At 36.9% G+C, this 19,635-nt stretch overlaps 1 protein-coding gene across 1 annotated transcript in view; it reads right to left on the reverse strand.

Moving 5' to 3' along the window:
• ST6GALNAC5 (ST6 N-acetylgalactosaminide alpha-2,6-sialyltransferase 5) overlaps nt 1-19,635 on the reverse strand; it is a 78,595-nt gene that overhangs the window by 5,391 nt on the left and 53,569 nt on the right. The window contains 2 exon segments of the mRNA XM_070941257.1: nt 425-532; nt 7,661-8,070. Coding sequence (XP_070797358.1) covers nt 425-532; nt 7,661-8,070 — 518 coding nt within the window.

Raw genomic sequence — 19,635 nt, forward strand, 5'->3', positions numbered from 1 at the left:
ATTTCCATAGCTAAGTCACGGGGTTGTAAACCGTACACACATATACACAGGTCATAGATAATAAATGCAACAAGCCATTAACAGCATGTATTTGCATGTATGGCCATATAATCTTGATTTTCAAATGGTTTTTCTCCAGAAATTAATTTCATGTATTCTATAGCATTATGTTTACCTAATAAATATTTAAAAGACTAAGGAAACTAACAAGATGAGTAACTCCTCACAGTACAAACAATTTTAAATAATATATTAAATGTAATTAAATGCTGTTTGTTGTTTTCAAAACTCAATCAGAGCACATGCTAATTGGGAATTCCAGGAAAATCCTACATCTGAGTTTTGAGTAGTATAAAGACATTTATGTATAAATACATAAGGCTGAATTTCGCAACCTAATTAAAAATTCAGGTGAATTGGTTACCTGCAGAAATCTGGTGGCACCATTCCATAGACGTCTATTTTGTCACACAGCTCTAATGCAATACTCATTGTAAACCATCCAGTGCTTAGCCAAGTGTTGGATATCTTCCTGAAAACAGAAACAATTAAGTTCCCCAGGTGACAAATAATACTTGAGATAACTTCCATGTTTGAAGGATTTTTTTTTTTAAAGTTACCTATTAAAATTCATAGAAAAGTTGTACACATGGGCAGTCAACATTCAAAGTACTTCTACACCATGTAATAGGTTTAACTATATCCTTCTGGTTGTGAACAAATGTATTTAGTAATTGCATTTTTCATTCTAACATTGCAACCATTAGTGATATTACATATCTGGGCAGTTACCTGAATAAGATTTGAGTGTAAACTGTGGGTTTGCATTAGTCCTACTAATTAAATGGGAAAGAAAGTAAACTCTATCTGGCTAATGGAAGGATTAGCAGGTGAATACACACTTTATGTAAATGCAGGGCATATTCAGGTTGAATACAGTGACTGTACAACAATGCAACAAAATTTCACATGATTTGGAACATTTTTTGCATAAATAACGTGAGCAGCAGTTCCACCCAAGGTAAAGAAATAACTGCAATGAATAGCCCTCCAAGAGCCTTGAAGCATTTCCATCAAGTTTATTTCTCCTTTCTCTTTCTTTTCCTTCCTACTTCATCTACTTTTTTCTCTTCCCCATCTCTAGCCATGCTGTTTTTTTTCTTCATAATCTTTTGCTTTTTTCCCTCTGCAAGACAAGAGACGGAATCTTTCGTGTGTGTGTGCTCATGTGAAAGGAAGCATAAAAGAAAAATGATTGTACATTCAGATAGCGGATCGGTTAGGTTAAAAAATGAGGCATCTTTATAGACTTATCAATGGTATTTTTTGTCCTAGTTTTTTTTTTTTAAGAATACAACATAGTGTACAAAGCTATGTGAGCATACACTGATATACATATATGTATTCACTTACTGATAGAGAAATCCTTAGGGCTAGGTGGAGTTAGCAAACAGAAATAGACAAAGTGGGAATAATGGTTATTCTACAGAATTTTTTTTATCTCTGCTCTTCCTTTTGGAAAAGATAATTTTAAAATCATTCTGTTTTCAGAAACCAATTCTTAATCATTTTTGCCAATAAAGAGACATACTTAAGTAAGATTCCTACCTCAAAAAGTTAATTGTCAAGCTTCTACACCTTGGGTAAACTGTGATGGGCTATGTTGATATCTCAAGGAGAGATACGTAAGCTAATTTTCTCTCTCTCTTAAATGGACCCACAGGCTGAGATAATTAATATTTAGCTAAACTGTAAATCTAAATCTAAACTCATGTGTCAAATTCATACACATTATAGTTGATTTATCTTTGAATTTTGCTTGAAAGGCTCCGGGCTTAATTCCTGCTGAAGTGTTGAACTTGTGCCTGGAAACTATCTTCTGTATGTACACTCTACATAGGGCTATCTTTGAAGACTATCTAGGAGCTACAATACAGAATTCAGTGGCTCAGGGAGTCTTGGGCATCCCTAGAGCTGTGTATGTAACACCTCTACTGTGTGAGCTTCATTCAGTGTTGGTCTGTTTATGGGCCCAATTCAGGATGTTGCTCATGACCCTAAAGCACTTCATGACCTAGGCTGAGGTTACTTGAAGGACCATTTTGTCCCAATTACATCTATCTCTCTTATTTGGTCATGCAGGAAGGGTGTTTTACAGACCCACCAGTTAAAGAATTATGTCTAACAGGGTCTAGGAAGACAGCCTTCTCTGCTGTTGCTCCTCCCTATGGAACATCTTGCAACCTTGATTTATTGATTTATGATTGATTTAATAATGAAGAAGAACCAATCTGGAACCAATCACTAAATCTACAGATCCCAGCCCCCCTTGCGCAATTTGAAGGCAGAGTTAGTAGTAGCAAAAAGTAGAAAAAAAGCATGGGCTCACAAGCAACTGCTGATACCTTCAATAATATATTGAGACTGAAAGACTAACTTTGGAATTTGTAGTCTACCACAACATTATGCAATGAAGAAGTTACAACTAAAAAAAATTAATTCTTGCAGTTGGCCTAGCCAAAAACAACTGCTCCTCCAGTTGTAACCCAGATTATAGAAAGGGAGAGAATTCTTCTATTGTTAATTTGCCTATTTCTATATAAATAAGGGAAAAATAGAAAGAATATGGTATAGGGTTTCCTGCTTGAGCAAGCGGTTGGACTAGAAGACCTCAAGGGTCCTTTCCATCTCTATTATTCTGAATATGTTTGGAGGTGAGAACAAGTGCAAGTATAGGAGCACGAAACCTCTTTTCTCTTATATTAATCTGAGCCCTCTTTCTTTCAAACCGGCCTTTTTAAGGCATTCAGACACTAGTTTCTTTTCTTGTCCTCCTCTCCTGAATCACACGTCAAAGAAATTAGGTGACATAAGAAATAACATGATCTATAAATCCTATATTTTCATAGTTTTATCTGTCTGGCAATCAACGTATTGTCTAGGAATGTTTCCATTTGTGTTTCTTCTTGCAAGCACCTACCTTAATCAAGGTTGTGAACCCTAACTTTTTAAAGTCTGCTGGCCTGCCCTGAGCTCTTTTTATCAGTCCAAAGCAGTGTTTCTCAGTCTTGGTACCTTTAAGATGTATGGACTTCAACTCCCAGAAGTCCCCAGCCAGGTTAAGAAACACTGGTCTAAATAGGCTGCTTGTATTATGTCCAGGAATGCATGATCTTTCTGAGGTAATTTCCACTTGAGAAGAAAACCTAGCTTTTCCCACAGGCTCTGGGTCCAGGATGTTGCTGAAGCTTGTACGGGGTGGTTGGTGGATAAATATGATTTTCATTGAGGCATCTGCATTATCTATTGCTTTAAATATTCTTTATTTTACTATACTGTGCTTTTATTCTGTTTACTACCCAGAGTTCCTTTTGACAAATGATTGATACTTGTTTAATAAATAGATAATAATATGCCATCTCATGTTTGATCCAAGAGTCCAGGATTCCACTGATGATTAATTCCTTTGTTGTTGTTGTTGTTGTTTTCAGATAATTTTTTTCATAGCCGAGATCCAGTCAACTGTAGCTCCTGTTTTCCTGAAGCTGACTTGCAATTCTCTAGGTATCAATTTTAAAGCCAACAAGCCAAATAAAATAGTGCTGTCATCACACATTACAGTAAAAAAGCTTAAATATACACCCGAAGGCTTACCCAGAAAAAAGAATGCTTATAAAGTACTTATGTTTTTCACATTATGTAAGTACTTCCCTGGATCTCTTAAGTAATCAGAACTGTGTATTTCATTTTATTACTGAGTGATATACTTTGTATTTTAATAGCTCGTACCTAACCTCTGGGTTATCCCCCTAGTTATCATCCTTTTATACATATTTGGGGTAAGATCGTTTCTACACAGACATTAGCATATCTATGGCTGTCAGAAATATTTGGCAAACAGACAGTATACATTACATAGTTGTGGAATGCCCTGTCTGTCTAACATCTAAGACAAAGCTGGTAAGAACTGGATCACTGGTTTCATATAGCTTCAGCAGCTTGCTGTTCAATCTGACACATTCTATGGATAGCTAACAGAAGAAAGCACATCACTAAACATCTATTTTAATAAAGGAGGGTAGGCTGGGAAGGGAAACAATGGCTTTGTAGCTGCTAATTAGAAGACAGAGTATATAAAAAGGGCAATACAGTTTTTGTTCATGCTTGACTGTTCTTGGTCTGAAAGGCTAGGTTCATGGCCCCTTTGAGACAATCATTCCAATAAGCCTGGTTAATAACTGGCCTTAAGGAAAAAGTCCTCCTTTTCTGTAATAGAGAAGGTCTGGTTTAATTCAAACCATGATCTTTGCATCAAAATCTGAGTTGGAGGAGGAAGAAGAGACAAAAAGACATTTGTTACTGACCAATTTGTTTCCAAGATTAATAAAACATGGCATAATCAAGAGGACCACCTTAAGTATTATGTAGTTCATAACTGAGTGGCTAATGAAGATTTTAGCCACTGAGAAGCTTTGAGGATTTAAAAAAAAATCTTTGGATTTTAAAAACATGAGAAGGCTTTAAATGAAAGACTTTTCCAAAGAACGTAACAGGATAGGATGCAAAATACTTCTAGTGAGGATAATAGTACCTGAAATGGAAAAAGGAAACAACATTGTATTGGATTTGTTCTTCTCTAAAATCAGTTAATTTATACATAAATGTGTTGTGATACTTATCCTGTCATCATCTTTTCACTGCACACACACACAAAAATGTAATGAGTACATAAGTAATAAAAATAAATCCATTCTTTGTTGTAGGGAAGAAATTCATTTCTAATGTTGTTTGCAGCCATACAGAGGGCCACTTATTAAACAAATTGATCTGGAGATCTGTTTGTAAGCCATAAACGGGCTCATAAATGGAGATAAGTGTCATAATAACTTCACTTTTTTCCCAGTTGGAAGTATACGATGAGTACTTCAGAGGTATCCAATATATGAAAAAGAAAGCTTTATTGCTAAAATGTTCCAAGAATGCAATAAGTAGATATTATAATTCACCAAATGACAGCATTGAGTCAATAAAGAAATTCTACTTTTTCAAAAATAGTGAATTGTTTTTATTCAGGTATATTATCTAAAGTATGATTTAAATTCACGATCCACCTTCACACTGTGCTATTCTAGAATTCTATCTATCAACTGTATTCACTATATATTGATTTAGGTATTTAACAGGTAAGGCAGAAATGTTATTTGATTGCATCATTGTGTTATATTGCAAAAATTGTTATTTGACACACAGAAATATTGAAAGTTAATAAATAGGAAAAAGTTTCTGTACATTCTAAAAAATCAGATGTGTGGTGGCACCTTTTCCAAATAATGCATTTTATTAAAAGGCATAAGGTTTGCTGATCTGCAGGTCACTCCATCAGATGCAGAGTCACTAAAATGCTGTAGGGTTTAAAACAGGGGGAGAAGATGAGGAAGACATGTTGGTTATGCTGATGCAGGGTACATGAGAGACAGGTGATAAGTACTTTATCAACTATCAATTGTAATGAACCACAGTGGCACAGTGGTTAGAGTGCAGTACTGCAGGCTACTTCTGCTGCCTGCCGGCTGCCTATAATTTGGCAGTTCAAATCTCACCAGGCTCAAGGTTGACTCAGCTTCCATCCTTCTGAGGTGGGTAAAATGAGGACCCAAATTGTTGGGGGAAATATGGTGACTCTGTAAACCGCTTAGAGAGAGCTGTAAAGCACTATAAAGAGGAATATAAGTCTAAGTGCTATTGGTAATGTGTTACAAAATCATTGCATTTATTGAGATCTTCCAAGTTTATCTGAAACCTTTTGATGTATGTTGATGAATCTTAACAACAACCATCATTTAATGGTGGAAATAAAGCCCAATCTGTATACAAGTATAGGCTTTCTGCCCAGTGCTTTTAGTTTTTAAGAAAGATCACAAGAAATTGAACATCACAAATAGTCACCTAAGCTCATAGCTGATATACATTATTAATAAGTTACAACTCATATCCTTCCCCAGTTCTGCTGTGCTGCTTCATTGTGGTATGGGACTGATCCTGAGAAAGCATCCACGGTATATATTCTTAGCAAGGTCACCAAAGATGTGAAGGTCATCTCAGCTGCCCAGCTAATGCAGGCAGGCATCCACACTGGGCAACAGCAACACAGGAAAATACTGGATATGGAGGATCACTTTAGTGATAATGCCAAAGGCATCTTCTCACACTCACCTGAGCATTTTACCAAGAAAGCCACATGGAAGAAAAATATAAACTGATTAATAATACAGTGACAGATGATGGGCACCTCAGTTTGGATAGCTGTCAACAAAAGATACTGAAGATGAATTAAGGAGCTTTCAGAATACTAATGGTGTATATGATTTGACTAGATCAAAGCCTTTAGGACATCTAGTTGCTGTTGTCATGTAGGAAAAGAAAACTCAAAGCTGCAAACAGAATTATGATAGAACATGAAAAGTAAGAAGCACAAATATGGAAAAGCACAACACAGTGAAAGACGAATTGACTACTTGTTGACATCTTAGGCATCAGTGAATTAAAGATGGACAAGAATTGGGCTGGAATTGGATATTTTCATTCAAAAGATCAGTCATATTCAAGACATGAAAAGAGAGGAATAACATTCTTGCATAATTAGGAAGGTTATATCAAGAATAGTATTTAGTTAAGTGCATCAATGATAGAATATTATCTGTTAGACATTCTGGACGATGTATAATTATGATAACCATCCAAATTTATGCTCAAACCACCAACACAGAAGAAGTGAGATTGACAAGATTTATAATGAACTTCAATTTGAACATACAAGAAGATGTGGTTTGGAGACTGGAATGCCAAACCTGGGAATATTACGGAGGAAAGTGTAGTTGGACTATATGGTTTAGGAAACCAAAATTAAGTATGAGAATCATTTACTAGTTTTTGCCAATCAAATGACTGGCTTGCTAACACAATTAGTGTAAAATTTGACTAGTTATTGATGGAAGATTAAGACTACTAGAAGTAAAATGAAGTAATATAAAGTTGGCTTATTTGATCGAAGTTAAAATAAGATACGTTGTTATTTCTAGTAAATCTTACTGGAGGACTTTCTAATGATACCCTAATGATACCAGGACTGAAATGGTGATGCTTTATGGATATTTGTCTATAGATAATAGATGGGATATGGGGTGAAAGTTCATTGATTGTAAATTAGGAGAAGGTGAACAGTTACAGACTAAAATTGTTTAGTCTTATGATGAAGTTACGTCTTTATTTATCTTCTTGCTTTTTCTCTACTATATTCTTATCTTCCTATTTGCTTTTTCTTTGCACCTTTCACTTTCTTTCTACTCTTCTTTTAGTTTAGACTTCACCATTTTAATTTAAAGTCTTTAATTAAAAAAAAGTTATATTTTTAAAAAGGAACCAGTCAAACTACATATCAATACCAAGAAATGGAGACTTAGCAGCCTTTAATAAAATGTGCTAGTTGGGAAAAGTGCTATCAGATTTCTGCCACCATAGACCAACACAGTTTTCCTCCTAATGCTGCAAAGTGATTCAAATTGAGCAAATTTGCTCAAATTCAGAGCAAATGCTTCAAATAATTATTCTACCAATTACAGGAATACTTTCATTATCTATTGTTGTAGAATTGTTTTCATACCTGTCTTTCCCAGTTTCCTGTTTGAAGAGGTCATCAAAATGAAGCATTTTGTGTCGAGATATCATATATACTTTTAACTGAGGTAGTATTTGATTCATCAGTTGCAAATTATTATAAATTAATCCTTTTCCATCTCTTCTCATGTACATACTTGGGCCCCAGAAGATAAATACAGTTCCATGACTCATATTTAATAGTTCATTACGATTTCGCAAAATCCTCTGGATACTGGAATGAGCTATAACTCGCAAGGTTGTCTTGTTTCCAACATCTTTCCCAAATCCCCGTGTAGGTGCATCATTCATTCGTATTACACACTCTGTCTGATCGATCTTCTTCCCTTGATGGCTTCGCAAAAGGTGTCCAGAGCTTGTGACTAGAGCACAACTGGTGCAATGCATTTTCAAAGGCTGCAGAGAAATAAATGTCTCCGTTAACATCCAAATATATATCTCAACACATATTCAAATCCTCCAAAATTGGGGGAAAAAATACTGCCAAGATAATGGTAGAAAAAGAACAAACTAAACCCAAGTGATGGGCTTCCAATGTCATTATGAAGATTTAGTTCCCTTCATCTATCCACAATATCTCAGAAATCTATGAAGCCTGGCAAATTATTGCCAGTTTGGAAATATGTATTTTTCTTTAGCTAGGGAACTATGAGAGCAGTTTCTGGCTTGCATGACTAAGGAGGGATTTGAACTCACGGCCCACGGTTTCTAGCCCAGTGCTTTAACCATTCGGCAAATTGGCTGCAATAAATTTCAAAAGTTTTTAAAACTGTGAAACATGACAATCTGATCCACATTCCCCACTTATAAAATCACTGTGACAGATGTTGAATTTCAGCAAGGCTCTTTATTTTTGCTTTTAAATAAAACTTGGTATCTGCAAAAATAATCTGTGGAGTGCCGTTATCTCCTTTCTCAATGAATTTATTCTATTCCATTCCATTTTCTTTTCTCTGGAGAACCAGCTCAAGTAAAGCAAGGAGAGAGGAGGGAAATAAAATACATAATTTCAGAAGATCTGCAGGACAGTTGAAGATCTGTTTCTTAGCCACACTCACATTCCCAGCACAGAATTGAAGGAGAGAGGCAGGAAGTGGAAGCTGCTTGGAATAAAGTTGTCAGATAGGCTATCACAGAGAAATGAAAGAGAAGGGATGGTGAGGAGACAAGAAAGGAGACAAATTGGGTGGCTGAATGACTAAGCTTAGAGGCATGAGACAGTGAAAATAGACTTACTGGATTTCATAATATAAAAGTATGATTGCATATGTTTTAAAAATGTATACTTTGAATGGGTGTCTGTAAAATTAGAAAATGATTACGGATGAGGATGCTGATCCAGAAGAACATTTGGAAATTGCATAAACCCGTCAGGGAGATTTTGTTGGTTTCATGTGGCAAAATACAAAATAAAGGGTGAGGTTGGGTCTTTGCATTAGCAATTTACATTCCTATTTTTCTGAAATGTCTTATACAAAGTCCTAGACTTGCATCAATTCATTTAATGACTGTTCAAAGTTACTTTGGCACTTAAATGTGCCAAAATTACTTTGGCACTTAAATGTGGCACTTAAACAGTGACTTATGACTGGTGTTCACACTTAAACTGTTGCAGCATCTCCATGATCATGTGATAAAAATTCAGATGCTTGGCAACTGATTTATATTTATAACAGTTGCAATGTCCCAGAGTCGTGTGATTCCCTTTTGGGACCTTCTGACAAACTAAGTCAATGGGGAAGCCAGATTCACTTAGCAACCATGTTACTAACTCAACAATTGCAGTGATTCACAATTGTGACAAGAAAGGTCGTAAAATGCGTCAAAAACCATTTAACAAATGTCTCATTTAGCAACATAAATTTTGGGCTGAATTGTGGTCATAAGTCAAGGACTGCCTGTGTTGCAAACGTAAGTTGTAGAACATTTCAGAAAAAATTGCTTAGATATGATTTGGAAATCTGGTTTTCTTTGCTTTGAAATGGGTATTTTGTTGAAATAAAAGATGATATTTTGAGTAAATTGCCTTTCTAAAAAATGTTGGCTTGTTGTGGTAATACATTCTCTGATGACTTACAACTAATGCTAGTAATTTTGTGACACTACTGTTGTTTGTTTGTATACTTATGTCTTCAACTGAAACAATTTCCTGAATAATTTTCTACTAATATTAAGGCAATAGTTATCAGATTTACACTTTTTTCAGTATTAAAAGCTCAAGAGCCCCAAAACATTGGAGAGTTATGGTTTAGATCAGGGTTTGCAACCTTAAACGCTCAAAGTGGCATTTGGACCCATTTCCCACAGAAAACAAAACACTGGAGACCATAAAACCTGGTTGGGCGTGGCCAAGTCAACATCACTCCCACCCAGTCACATGACCTGTCCCAGCCACGCCTACCCGGGTTTTATGGCTCTGGGTGTTTTCTGTGAGAAATGGGTTTCTCTCTCTCTCGTTTTTCTTTTTCCTCTCCCTTCCTCTTTCTTTCTTTCCTTACCCCTTCCCTCTTTTCCCTCTCTCATTCTCTCCCTCCAGCTCTCTCTCATTTCTCTCTCCCTCTCTCCCTCATGTTGCTTTTTTTCCTCTCATGCTCTCCCACCATCATTTTCTCATTTCTCTTTCTCTCCCCTTTTCTCTCTCTCCCTTTCTTTTCTGTTCTTTTTCCTCTCCCTCTTTTTTCTTTTTTCTTCCCTTTTCTGTTTCCCTCTTTTCCCTCTCATTTCTCTCTCCCTCTCCCTCATGTTTCTTTTTCCTCTCTTTGCCTCTCATCTTGAGGGCGCTTCTTCCAGCACTTCTTAGTACTGTGCGCACCTCGGTTGCTTGGGGAGATGTCCCGAGACACTGGCCTGGGCCAGCTGCGGCTGATGCTCCACATTGTAAATGCAGTCCCCTCCTTCTCCTGAATCCCATTACAACGCAGAGCATCGGTTGCAGCCAGCCCGGGCCAGTATCTCGGGGTGGAGAGCAAGTCGCACATCTCCCCAAGCAACCAAGATACGCACAGCACTAAGAAGTGCCAGAAGAAGTGCCCGCGAGATGACAGGCAAGTATAGGGGCACTTCCCTCTCGCTTGGAGCGAGTCTCCATCCCTGCCGTTGCCTGTACCTTCTCAGGCTACACGAGTAGTGACTGGGAAGGGAGGGCGAGGGGCGGGCCAGCCAGCCAACAATGAGCCACAGCAGGGAGGGGGGGGACAAAAGAGCTGCATGCGACTCTGGGGCTGCACGTTGCCAATACCTTGTTTGAATGAAAAGGAAGCATTACATTAAAAAAAGATCAATGACAAAAGCATCTTCATCTTTCAGCAACTTTTTTAAAGGAACCAATGTGTTGCCCTCACTGATTTAGCTTCCTTTACTCTCAGCGGAGCTGTCATGTAGACCTAGATTAACCAGAATCAATTCTGATATTACCTTTTTTAAAAAAAACTCCAAGATCCAACAGACAAAAAGTGTGTGTTTGTACGAAAGAAACATGCTAAGAATTTAAAAAGAGTACTTTGCAGTACGTGCTCAGCATTTTTGGCACTGTATCAGAATTGAACTGAGTAGTTTTTGTGCATATAATTTCATTTGAGATAGTAGCTGGGAGTTGGATAAGATATAGATGATAGATAGATAGATAGATAGATAGATAGATAGATAGATAGATAGATAGTAGATAGATTCAAATGTTTATACATATATAAACATTTATACATGTTTTTGGATAGAATATAAAAACATTGAATATTTTCTTAATTCTCAGTATGCTAAACTCTGTTTAATATATCTCCCATCCCAATAGAATTATAATAGCTTTGTCAACTATGATGTCACATTTTATAGCAGAAACTGGAATGTGCTTCTATTGTGTTCTGGACTTAACTTCACTTTTTTTTAGTAACATGGGTCATGGAAACTGGAAGTATTTATAGAATAATGGAAAATACAATAAGGATTTTCTTGTAACTGAAATCAATTGTTTCTTGTTCCATCATTTAGAACCCCAAATAATTCTGTCCTGTCTTCTACGTGACAGCTTTTCAGATATTTAAGACAAATCTGATTTTATCCAGTTATCCAATTGCTCTAAGCATTTCTTCTATTTTTTTTTTCTTCCAGGCCAGGCTCCTTATTATTTGGTTATTTTCATTTGGATGTATAACATACAATCTTGTTGGTGGTCTAAAATGCAGTGCCTAGATCTGAATGCAATATTCTGAGTGTGATCTGACCAACACAGAACAGTAAAATGAAGTTATGGAATGTTTTTTTAATAGCTGTAATGGGCAGAAGGAGTAACTTTGAAGTAGAGTAGGAAAAGATGTCATTAAGACAATGGGCAGAAGCGTAATTTGAAAAAAACATCTCAGATATGATCATCCTAGTTCCTTTGAACATAAAGAGAAGGAGGGAGAAGCACATTCAGACATTCAAGATTCTACTAAAAAGCCAAAACAGTTCTAGGCTGCATAAACACAGGGATAGAATCAAGTTCACATGAAATGTTAATACCACCTTGGTAAGGCCACACTTGGAATATTTTTTTTGGTCACCACAATGTAAAAAAGATGTGGAGACTCTAGAAAGAGTGCAGAGAAGAGCAACAAAGATGATTAGGGGACTGGAGCAGTGGTGGGTTGCCCCCGGTTCAGAACCTGTAGTAAAACCAGCGGGAGGCCCCGCCCACTGCCCCGGATGTTGTCACCAGTGATCTGCGCATGCACAGAAGCTTCAACGTGCGATCCCATTGCGAGCCAGTAGTAAAGGTAAGTAGAATCCACCCCTGGACTAGAAGCTAAAACATATGAAGAACGGTTGCAGGAACTGGGTATGTCTAGTTTAATGAAGAGAAGGACTAAGGGAGACATGATAGCAGTGTTCCAATATCTCAGGGGCTGCCACAAAGAAGAGGGAGTCAAGCACCTGAGGCTAGGACAAGAAGCAATGGGTGGAAACTAATCAAGGAGAGAAGCAACTTAGAACTGACGAGAAATTTCCTGACAGTTAGAACAATTAATCAGTGGAACAACTTGCCTCCAGAAGTTATGAATGCTCCAACACTGGAAGTTTTTAAGAAGATACTAGATAACCATTTGTCTGAAGTGGTGTAGGATTGCCTGCCTAAGCAGGGGACTGGACTAGAAGACCTCCAAGATCCCTTACAACTCTGTTATTCTATTCTATTCTATTCTATTCTATTCTATTCTATTCTATTCTATTCTATTCTATTCTATTCTATTCTATTCTATTCTACTCTACTCTACTCTACTCTACTCTACTCTACTCTACTCTACTCTACTCCCTTATAATAAAACTAATACTAGTTTGCTTGTCTTAGATTTCTAAGTTTTGTCTATTTTGGAGGGCTGACAATAACCATTCATATGTTTTACATATGAATGTAGAATTTTACAACAAAATTTTAGAGCATTTTCTGGGTCATTTAGTTTTCGGTATTATTTACATTTTGTGGAAAGTATTGTTTGATGTAAAGAATTATTTAACATATATTACCGTATTATCGTTTAACAAAAATAATAATAAATTTCATCAAAATCACATACAAGCACAACTTACAGGCTAAAGCAAAGTAAAACCAATCCTTACTTAAAAGAATCTAAGTACTTGTTGTAATGTGCAGCTGTGTGCCCAGGCAGTTACATTTTTACTAAAAAAAAATAAATTTGGTGAATGGAAAAAATACTATTATTTTTACAGATCAAATTAACTCAAGCCATGGTAGAGGAATTGGGTATCATTTTCTTGTTTGATAGAATGGGGAATGGCTTTTACTGAAATTCTTTTGAGGTTCAAATTGAGATTATGAAAAATATTTGTAGTTCACTGTCCAGTTCACAGACTAAGTAAGCATGTCTCTTTGTTGTATTTTGATGAAAACATTTCAGAGAACCATAGTTAGGTCAATGAAGAACATTATCTACATCCAAGAAAGTGGTTGAGTTTTGCCACTATGTATATTTCTAGAAACTACAAGACGAATCAATTATTTTTAATAGCAGGTTGTAAGTCTTTGCAACTTCAATTTCTTATGTCACAGTTATTTTTGTTTGGGAGCACTTACTATGCAAAGCCTTACTCTTGCACATTCAGCATTAAAAGTTTAGTCTTGTTAAAATACTGAGTATTTTCAGCGTATGACAGACGGCTCTTAATACTGTATGAAATTAGCTGCCATGATTTCCTGTGGCAGAAAATTATCTATGTGTCATTAGACACACAGTTAGCGTGTCTCCATATATTAATCTCATGTGCCTTTTAGGGATTTAACTGAAAAAAAAAAAGCTGGAGTCAGCATAATGACATACCATTTAACTTCGCAGGAGAGACATATATGTATGAAACAATTTTTAAGACTAAGTGTACCAAGATATAAATTAGTAATGATGCCTAGTTTTGCCTTATGAAGCAGAAAGTAAGAGATGCATTGATACAACACTTACTTGTTTTCCTAACACTAAGAATTTAGGCATTTTTATGGTATCACTTTTGAAAGGTCAAACACACCTTCCCATATGTGATCTTAAATTATAATGTAATGAAAATTCCACTATAGGGGCACTTAATTATTACTGAGGCTATTTGACATAAAAGTAAAATTTTCCAACCAGGCAGAACAACCTAACATCTTGAATAGTCTCATAGATTGGGGTTCTCTCATCATTTCCAAATAAATCTTCCTAAACTAGCAAGAAAATTATCCTTATGTATTGAAATGTTCATGCCTTGTGAACTAGGATTCTTAAAACAGTAGTGTGTGTGTGTGTGTGTGTGTGTGTGTGTGTGTGTGTGTGTGTACATGTGTGCATGCATTGTCAGAATATTCATGACTAGAAAGACATGGTAACAAGATCAGCCAATGAATAGGCATAGCAACTAAGTCAGCCAATTGGGAGCTGAGACAGACTGGAGCCAGGGTGTGTCTTAGTCTGCAGCTTCTCATTCTGTGCAGAAAAGAGAAACTAAAACAAGTGTGTGTGAACTTGTCTGCTGATCTGAGCTGAAATGAAACTGTTCTCTGCTGTTGGTATTGTGTGTGTGTGTGTGTGTGTGTGTGTGTTTCTCATTCGTCATCTTCAGGCTGGTGTTCTCGGCCTGAAGATGACGAATGAGACTTCGTCGAAACGTCGCCAAGACACTTCCAATTTTACGTGGAAGACCCGAATAACCAAAGACCTACATACAAACACCCGCGAAAACCTGAGAAAACATATATATATATATATATATATATATATATATATATATATATATATATATATATATATATATATATATATATTCTTGTATATAAAGAAGTTAATGAATCCTGCTGAATCAGTTTATCTGTGTGTGCTTCTGGATTTGTTTTTTGCAACAAACTCTTGACAGGTTATGGGCCCAGAGCACACAGAAGACTGAAGCATGCACTTATCTTCAAGGCAGTTTTTGACACCTGGCAATTGCCTGGACCAGTTCCCGCAGTTTTCGTGGCATGGATTTTCAGAAGTGGCTTGACACTGCCTCTTTCCTAGGGCTGAGAGAGAGTGACTGGCCCAAGATCTCCCTGCTGGCTTTGTGCCTAAAGTGGAACTAGAACTCACTAGAAACAACCAATTTCTAGCTGGGTGTCTTAATTACATCAAATTAGATCTAAGGCAGTTCTTACCTATTTTTTAAAGTACATTTCACATGTCATTTTGATGGATTTTCAATGACAGAGTAAAATAGCTTGGAAAGGCAAAATGAAGTGTATTTTTGTTTCAAAAAAAGCATCAGCAGGCACCAGTATGTTCCTTTAATGTGAGTTGAAAGAAGCACATAAAATAGTTTTGTCCAAAATAATCTTTCCCATTCAGTTCTTTGTTCAACAATAGTATACCTATTTTCAGTGCACATACATGGACTTTAAAGAGCTTTCTTTCAAACTACAACACCATATAATATAGCACCTGAGCTGTTGACTGGAGTGGATATCAGAGAACACGTGATAATTCTGAAATATCTATTAGTTTCTGCCCCAAATCAACAAGATGTAACTTTTATTTTTAAAGCCCCAAAATTGATCACGTCCATCCAATTTCTGGGCAGCATTAAAATCATGTCACGCTTGAGAAGGATTGCAAGCTCACACTAAATGCTTTTCTCCCAAACCATTGTCAGTTCTGCCTCTCCTCTTCCTTCACTTTAAACTTCAAACACTATGCCAATTAGGGAGAGTGGAACTGTCATTCTTGACTTCCAAGGTCACCAACATAACTGGTATGATTCTGCTAAAAATAAGGTCTACCGTTCAACCATCCTGCTTCCCTTGAAGATTTTTGTAAACTTTCCAGCTCCCACTGAATTCATGAAATGCATTTTTATATAATCCAATTATTATTAATATGTGGTGGCAATTACCTCTGATACAGACTATTATTTGGTAAGTAAGGTTCTTCCTGATACTGCAATTAAGTCATGTATTGTTAAAAAAACCACTCTGAAATCATTATGAAATAATTCTAGCGTGTATGTTTCTTTGAAAGTAGGACACAGACAGATTTCACTGTTGTATCTTCTTTAGCCATTTTCTCCTGCTTTCTCCTGCCATTCCTGTGCATGTAAAAAAACTGTCCTCTTCTATTTATTTGGAGGCCCTACTTCAATCTATCCCTTGTTTTATGTAATAGTTACACCTTTTGTCAAATAGTCTTTCTTTGGCTGTATGAGAACTAACTCTCAAAACAACAGTGTATGAATAGAAAATTGGGTGATGAAATGACCCATTTGTCAGATGCAAAATTATAACCACAGGAATGCTTACAACTTCAGAATGTACACCAGTGGTGGGTTGTCCCCAGTTCGCACCGGTTCTATAGAACCGATAGTAAAACCGGCGGGAGGCTCCGCCCACCGACCCCGACATCATCAGAATGCTTCTGCGCATGCACAGAAGCTTCTGTGCATGCACAGAAGAGCACACACGCGCGCAACCAAACCGAGCGCGCGTGTGCGGCCCTGTTGCAAACTGATAGTAAAGATAAGTAGAACCCACCCCTGGTGTACACCAAGTTGCAAGACACACTTTTTCTTATGTCTTTAACTGGATTGGTAAACAATTTCCTTAAATATGTTCAGAATGAAATAAAGACACTAACTCGGCTCCTCCTTCCCCCAAAACAAGCAGAATATTTCCTTTTCTGAGTAAACTGTTCCTGTCCTTTATATCCTTTTTGGAAAGGACTGTTGGTGATGGTGGAGCAAGTTTCTTTGTAGCTATGCCACCCTACATAATTTTCTTTAATCATGAATCTGGAATGGATTCTCCATGAAAGTATTCGGGACCAGGGAAAGATCATTCCTTTTTAATTGAGACTCCTGTTGACAAGAAACAACATTGCTTTGTCTCTGAGTTATTATTTGTGTTGTTAAGCAATAGGCTTCCATACATAAATGATCAGAGAAATGATGTAAGCAGACCAGAGGAAGCAAAAGATAGTCCAAAAAGCCAACGTTTTCATTTAATTCCTAGCCAAAGGCAACACAAGGTATTTTATGCCAGCAGATTCCAGACTGTTGCTCTAGTACAGGGACTAAAGTGGGCAGGGAACGGAGATTAAATAATAATCAGTTTGGCAAATTCCTATTTTTCCCTCCAAATTAAGCTATCAATGGTTTTGTTATGCCAGCATTACAATATAATTGAAAATGTTCTTATTGAGCTCTGTCTCAATGAAAATTTAGATCTTGATGGTTATCATTGCACTAGGAGCATATTATACCCTACTCCCCAAAAATGAATCCTAAATTCCCTCCTAGAGCTCTTCTAAAAAAACAGACCCTTGAAGTCTCTATCCTGTTGAAGTCCATTGCAGCTCCAGACAGACCAATTAACAAGGGAATTAGTTAGCTAAATGGGCCTTCCTTTTCTTGTTTGCAATAGTGTAGAATGTAACTAGGATGAAGATGACATTTCAAAAGTTCATGCAGATCTATGGTGTTCTTTTCTCCAACAGCCTTAAGCACTCAGCACGAATAAGGTAACATCTGCGTGGACATTTTTTCAACATGGGTTCTCCTTGCAAAGAAGTTACCTCCCACAGGTCACCTAGCAGGTGGAAGTCATCTTGCCGAGCAAGAAATGGAGCTTGAAATAGAAGAATTGTGCCAGCTATAAAACAGCTTCATTTGCTAGTTTTCTCCCACTGTTTAAAGGTTTTAGCTCCACTATGAATAAAAGATATCAAACCTATTACATACATACATGATGAAGTACTATGCTTTTTCAGCCTCAAAAGTCGCGAATACATCACGTCCATGCCTGTGTATTTTTATCATGCTGTACATTTTTTATGCAGCAGCAGAGATCATGTGGTGAATAGTCATATTGATTGGTTTTAGCTTTAATTAAATATACAGTTAAATTAAAACAAATTTCATTTTTGTCTTGATTCTACCACACCCCTTTCATGGTCCTGGCCCTGCTTGTCTTGTGATGTGCAGCCCTGTAGCTACCACACAATGACCTAACCCAAGGGTCAGCAACCCGCCGCTCTGGAGCCGCATGTAATTCTTTCATCCCTCTGCTGCGGCTCCCTGTCGTTGGTCGGTGCCACAATTTTGAGAAGAGCTTCTGGTTTGGGGGGGGGAAGCATGGCATGCCAGGAGGAGACTCTATGGCAATGGGCATGTTTTCCAGTCGGCTCCACAATTGATAGGGCTTTTGGTTAGGACAGGTAGAGGAAAAAGGACACCACAATAGGAGGAGACTCTATGGTGGGGAAACCGGACTTCCGGTTGGCTCCATTCGGTTGCAAACATTGAGGCTCCATTCTCTTCCAGTCCTATGCCATGGCAGGCTATACAAATCAAGACATCGATTGACATCTAGAGATGGTCTCAATGGTTCAGGACACAATCAGGGTTATGGGAAGCCAGGGATTCTGAGGCTAGAGTTGGTAGTTACATATATGTATAGCAATAGTTTGTCTTCATCTCCCATGTACTATGCCAAAAATATTGATTTATTTGTGGGATAAATGAGAAAAATAAGCAAGGAATTGACATCACAATGAATACATGAGATATTTGCACCTTTATTGGCAACAGGCAATTAACTTGCTTCATTCTTGGATGGGATATTCTTTTCTAGCCAATATATATCTAGGAGACTTTCAGTAAGTCTAACTAGGAGCCAACATAAGCTGAATGATCAAGTAATCTATGATTTAATGTCAAGTCCTGTATAGGGCAACAGCTATGAATACTGTGCACCTATTAGACTTTATAATATCTGAAAAAGTGCTTACTAACTTACAATTCAATGGAAATGAGATATTTCCTAGGTAGCTTGCCATGTAGCTTATTTCTGTCTACTTGTCAATGGAAGCAAGTAAAACATAGGCTTAAAAGTTGTTTATACAGTTAAAAAGGCAAATCAAGTGGAGTATTTTGTTAGTTCAGCACCTTTTGAAAGCTTTCATGGGGCAAGGCGAGTATATAATACAGACAAAGTATAATTTGGGGACATACCAATGTGAATAATAGGCACAGTCTTCTATTGGTGAGGTTTGAGTCAGACGTATTCTTGTTTAATTCTTACCAATAGAAGAGAATATATATATATATAGCTCAGGTTGTGGTGCTCTCTGAACTTAATTATTATCTAAAGGCTTTGTCTGTCATCCATAGGTTAACAGATTAGCAAGTTATTTCTTTTTTAACAGTATTAAACCTTATGGATAAAAGGAGGGAAAGTTTAATAGACTTTTTTAAAAAAATTATAAAATGCAAAACTAGATTCTCATTCTTTAAAAAATGCAAAAACTAAAGTCAACTTTCTTTTTGGTCTTTTCTTTGACTATTAATTCACATTCAATTCTACCACTGGGCACTGATTTAATTATCTAAGAATAAATACTTTGGGAGCTTTTTATTCATTGTAAGAGTAATCAAAGTCCAGCCTTTTGATACAGGATTGATTATCCACTTTCCACA

This window comes from Pituophis catenifer, unplaced genomic scaffold, assembly GCF_029215685.1.
Source record: "Pituophis catenifer annectens isolate HBS135680 unplaced genomic scaffold, rPitCat1.0.hap2 SCAF_3, whole genome shotgun sequence".
Lineage (NCBI taxonomy): Eukaryota > Metazoa > Chordata > Lepidosauria > Squamata > Colubridae > Pituophis > Pituophis catenifer.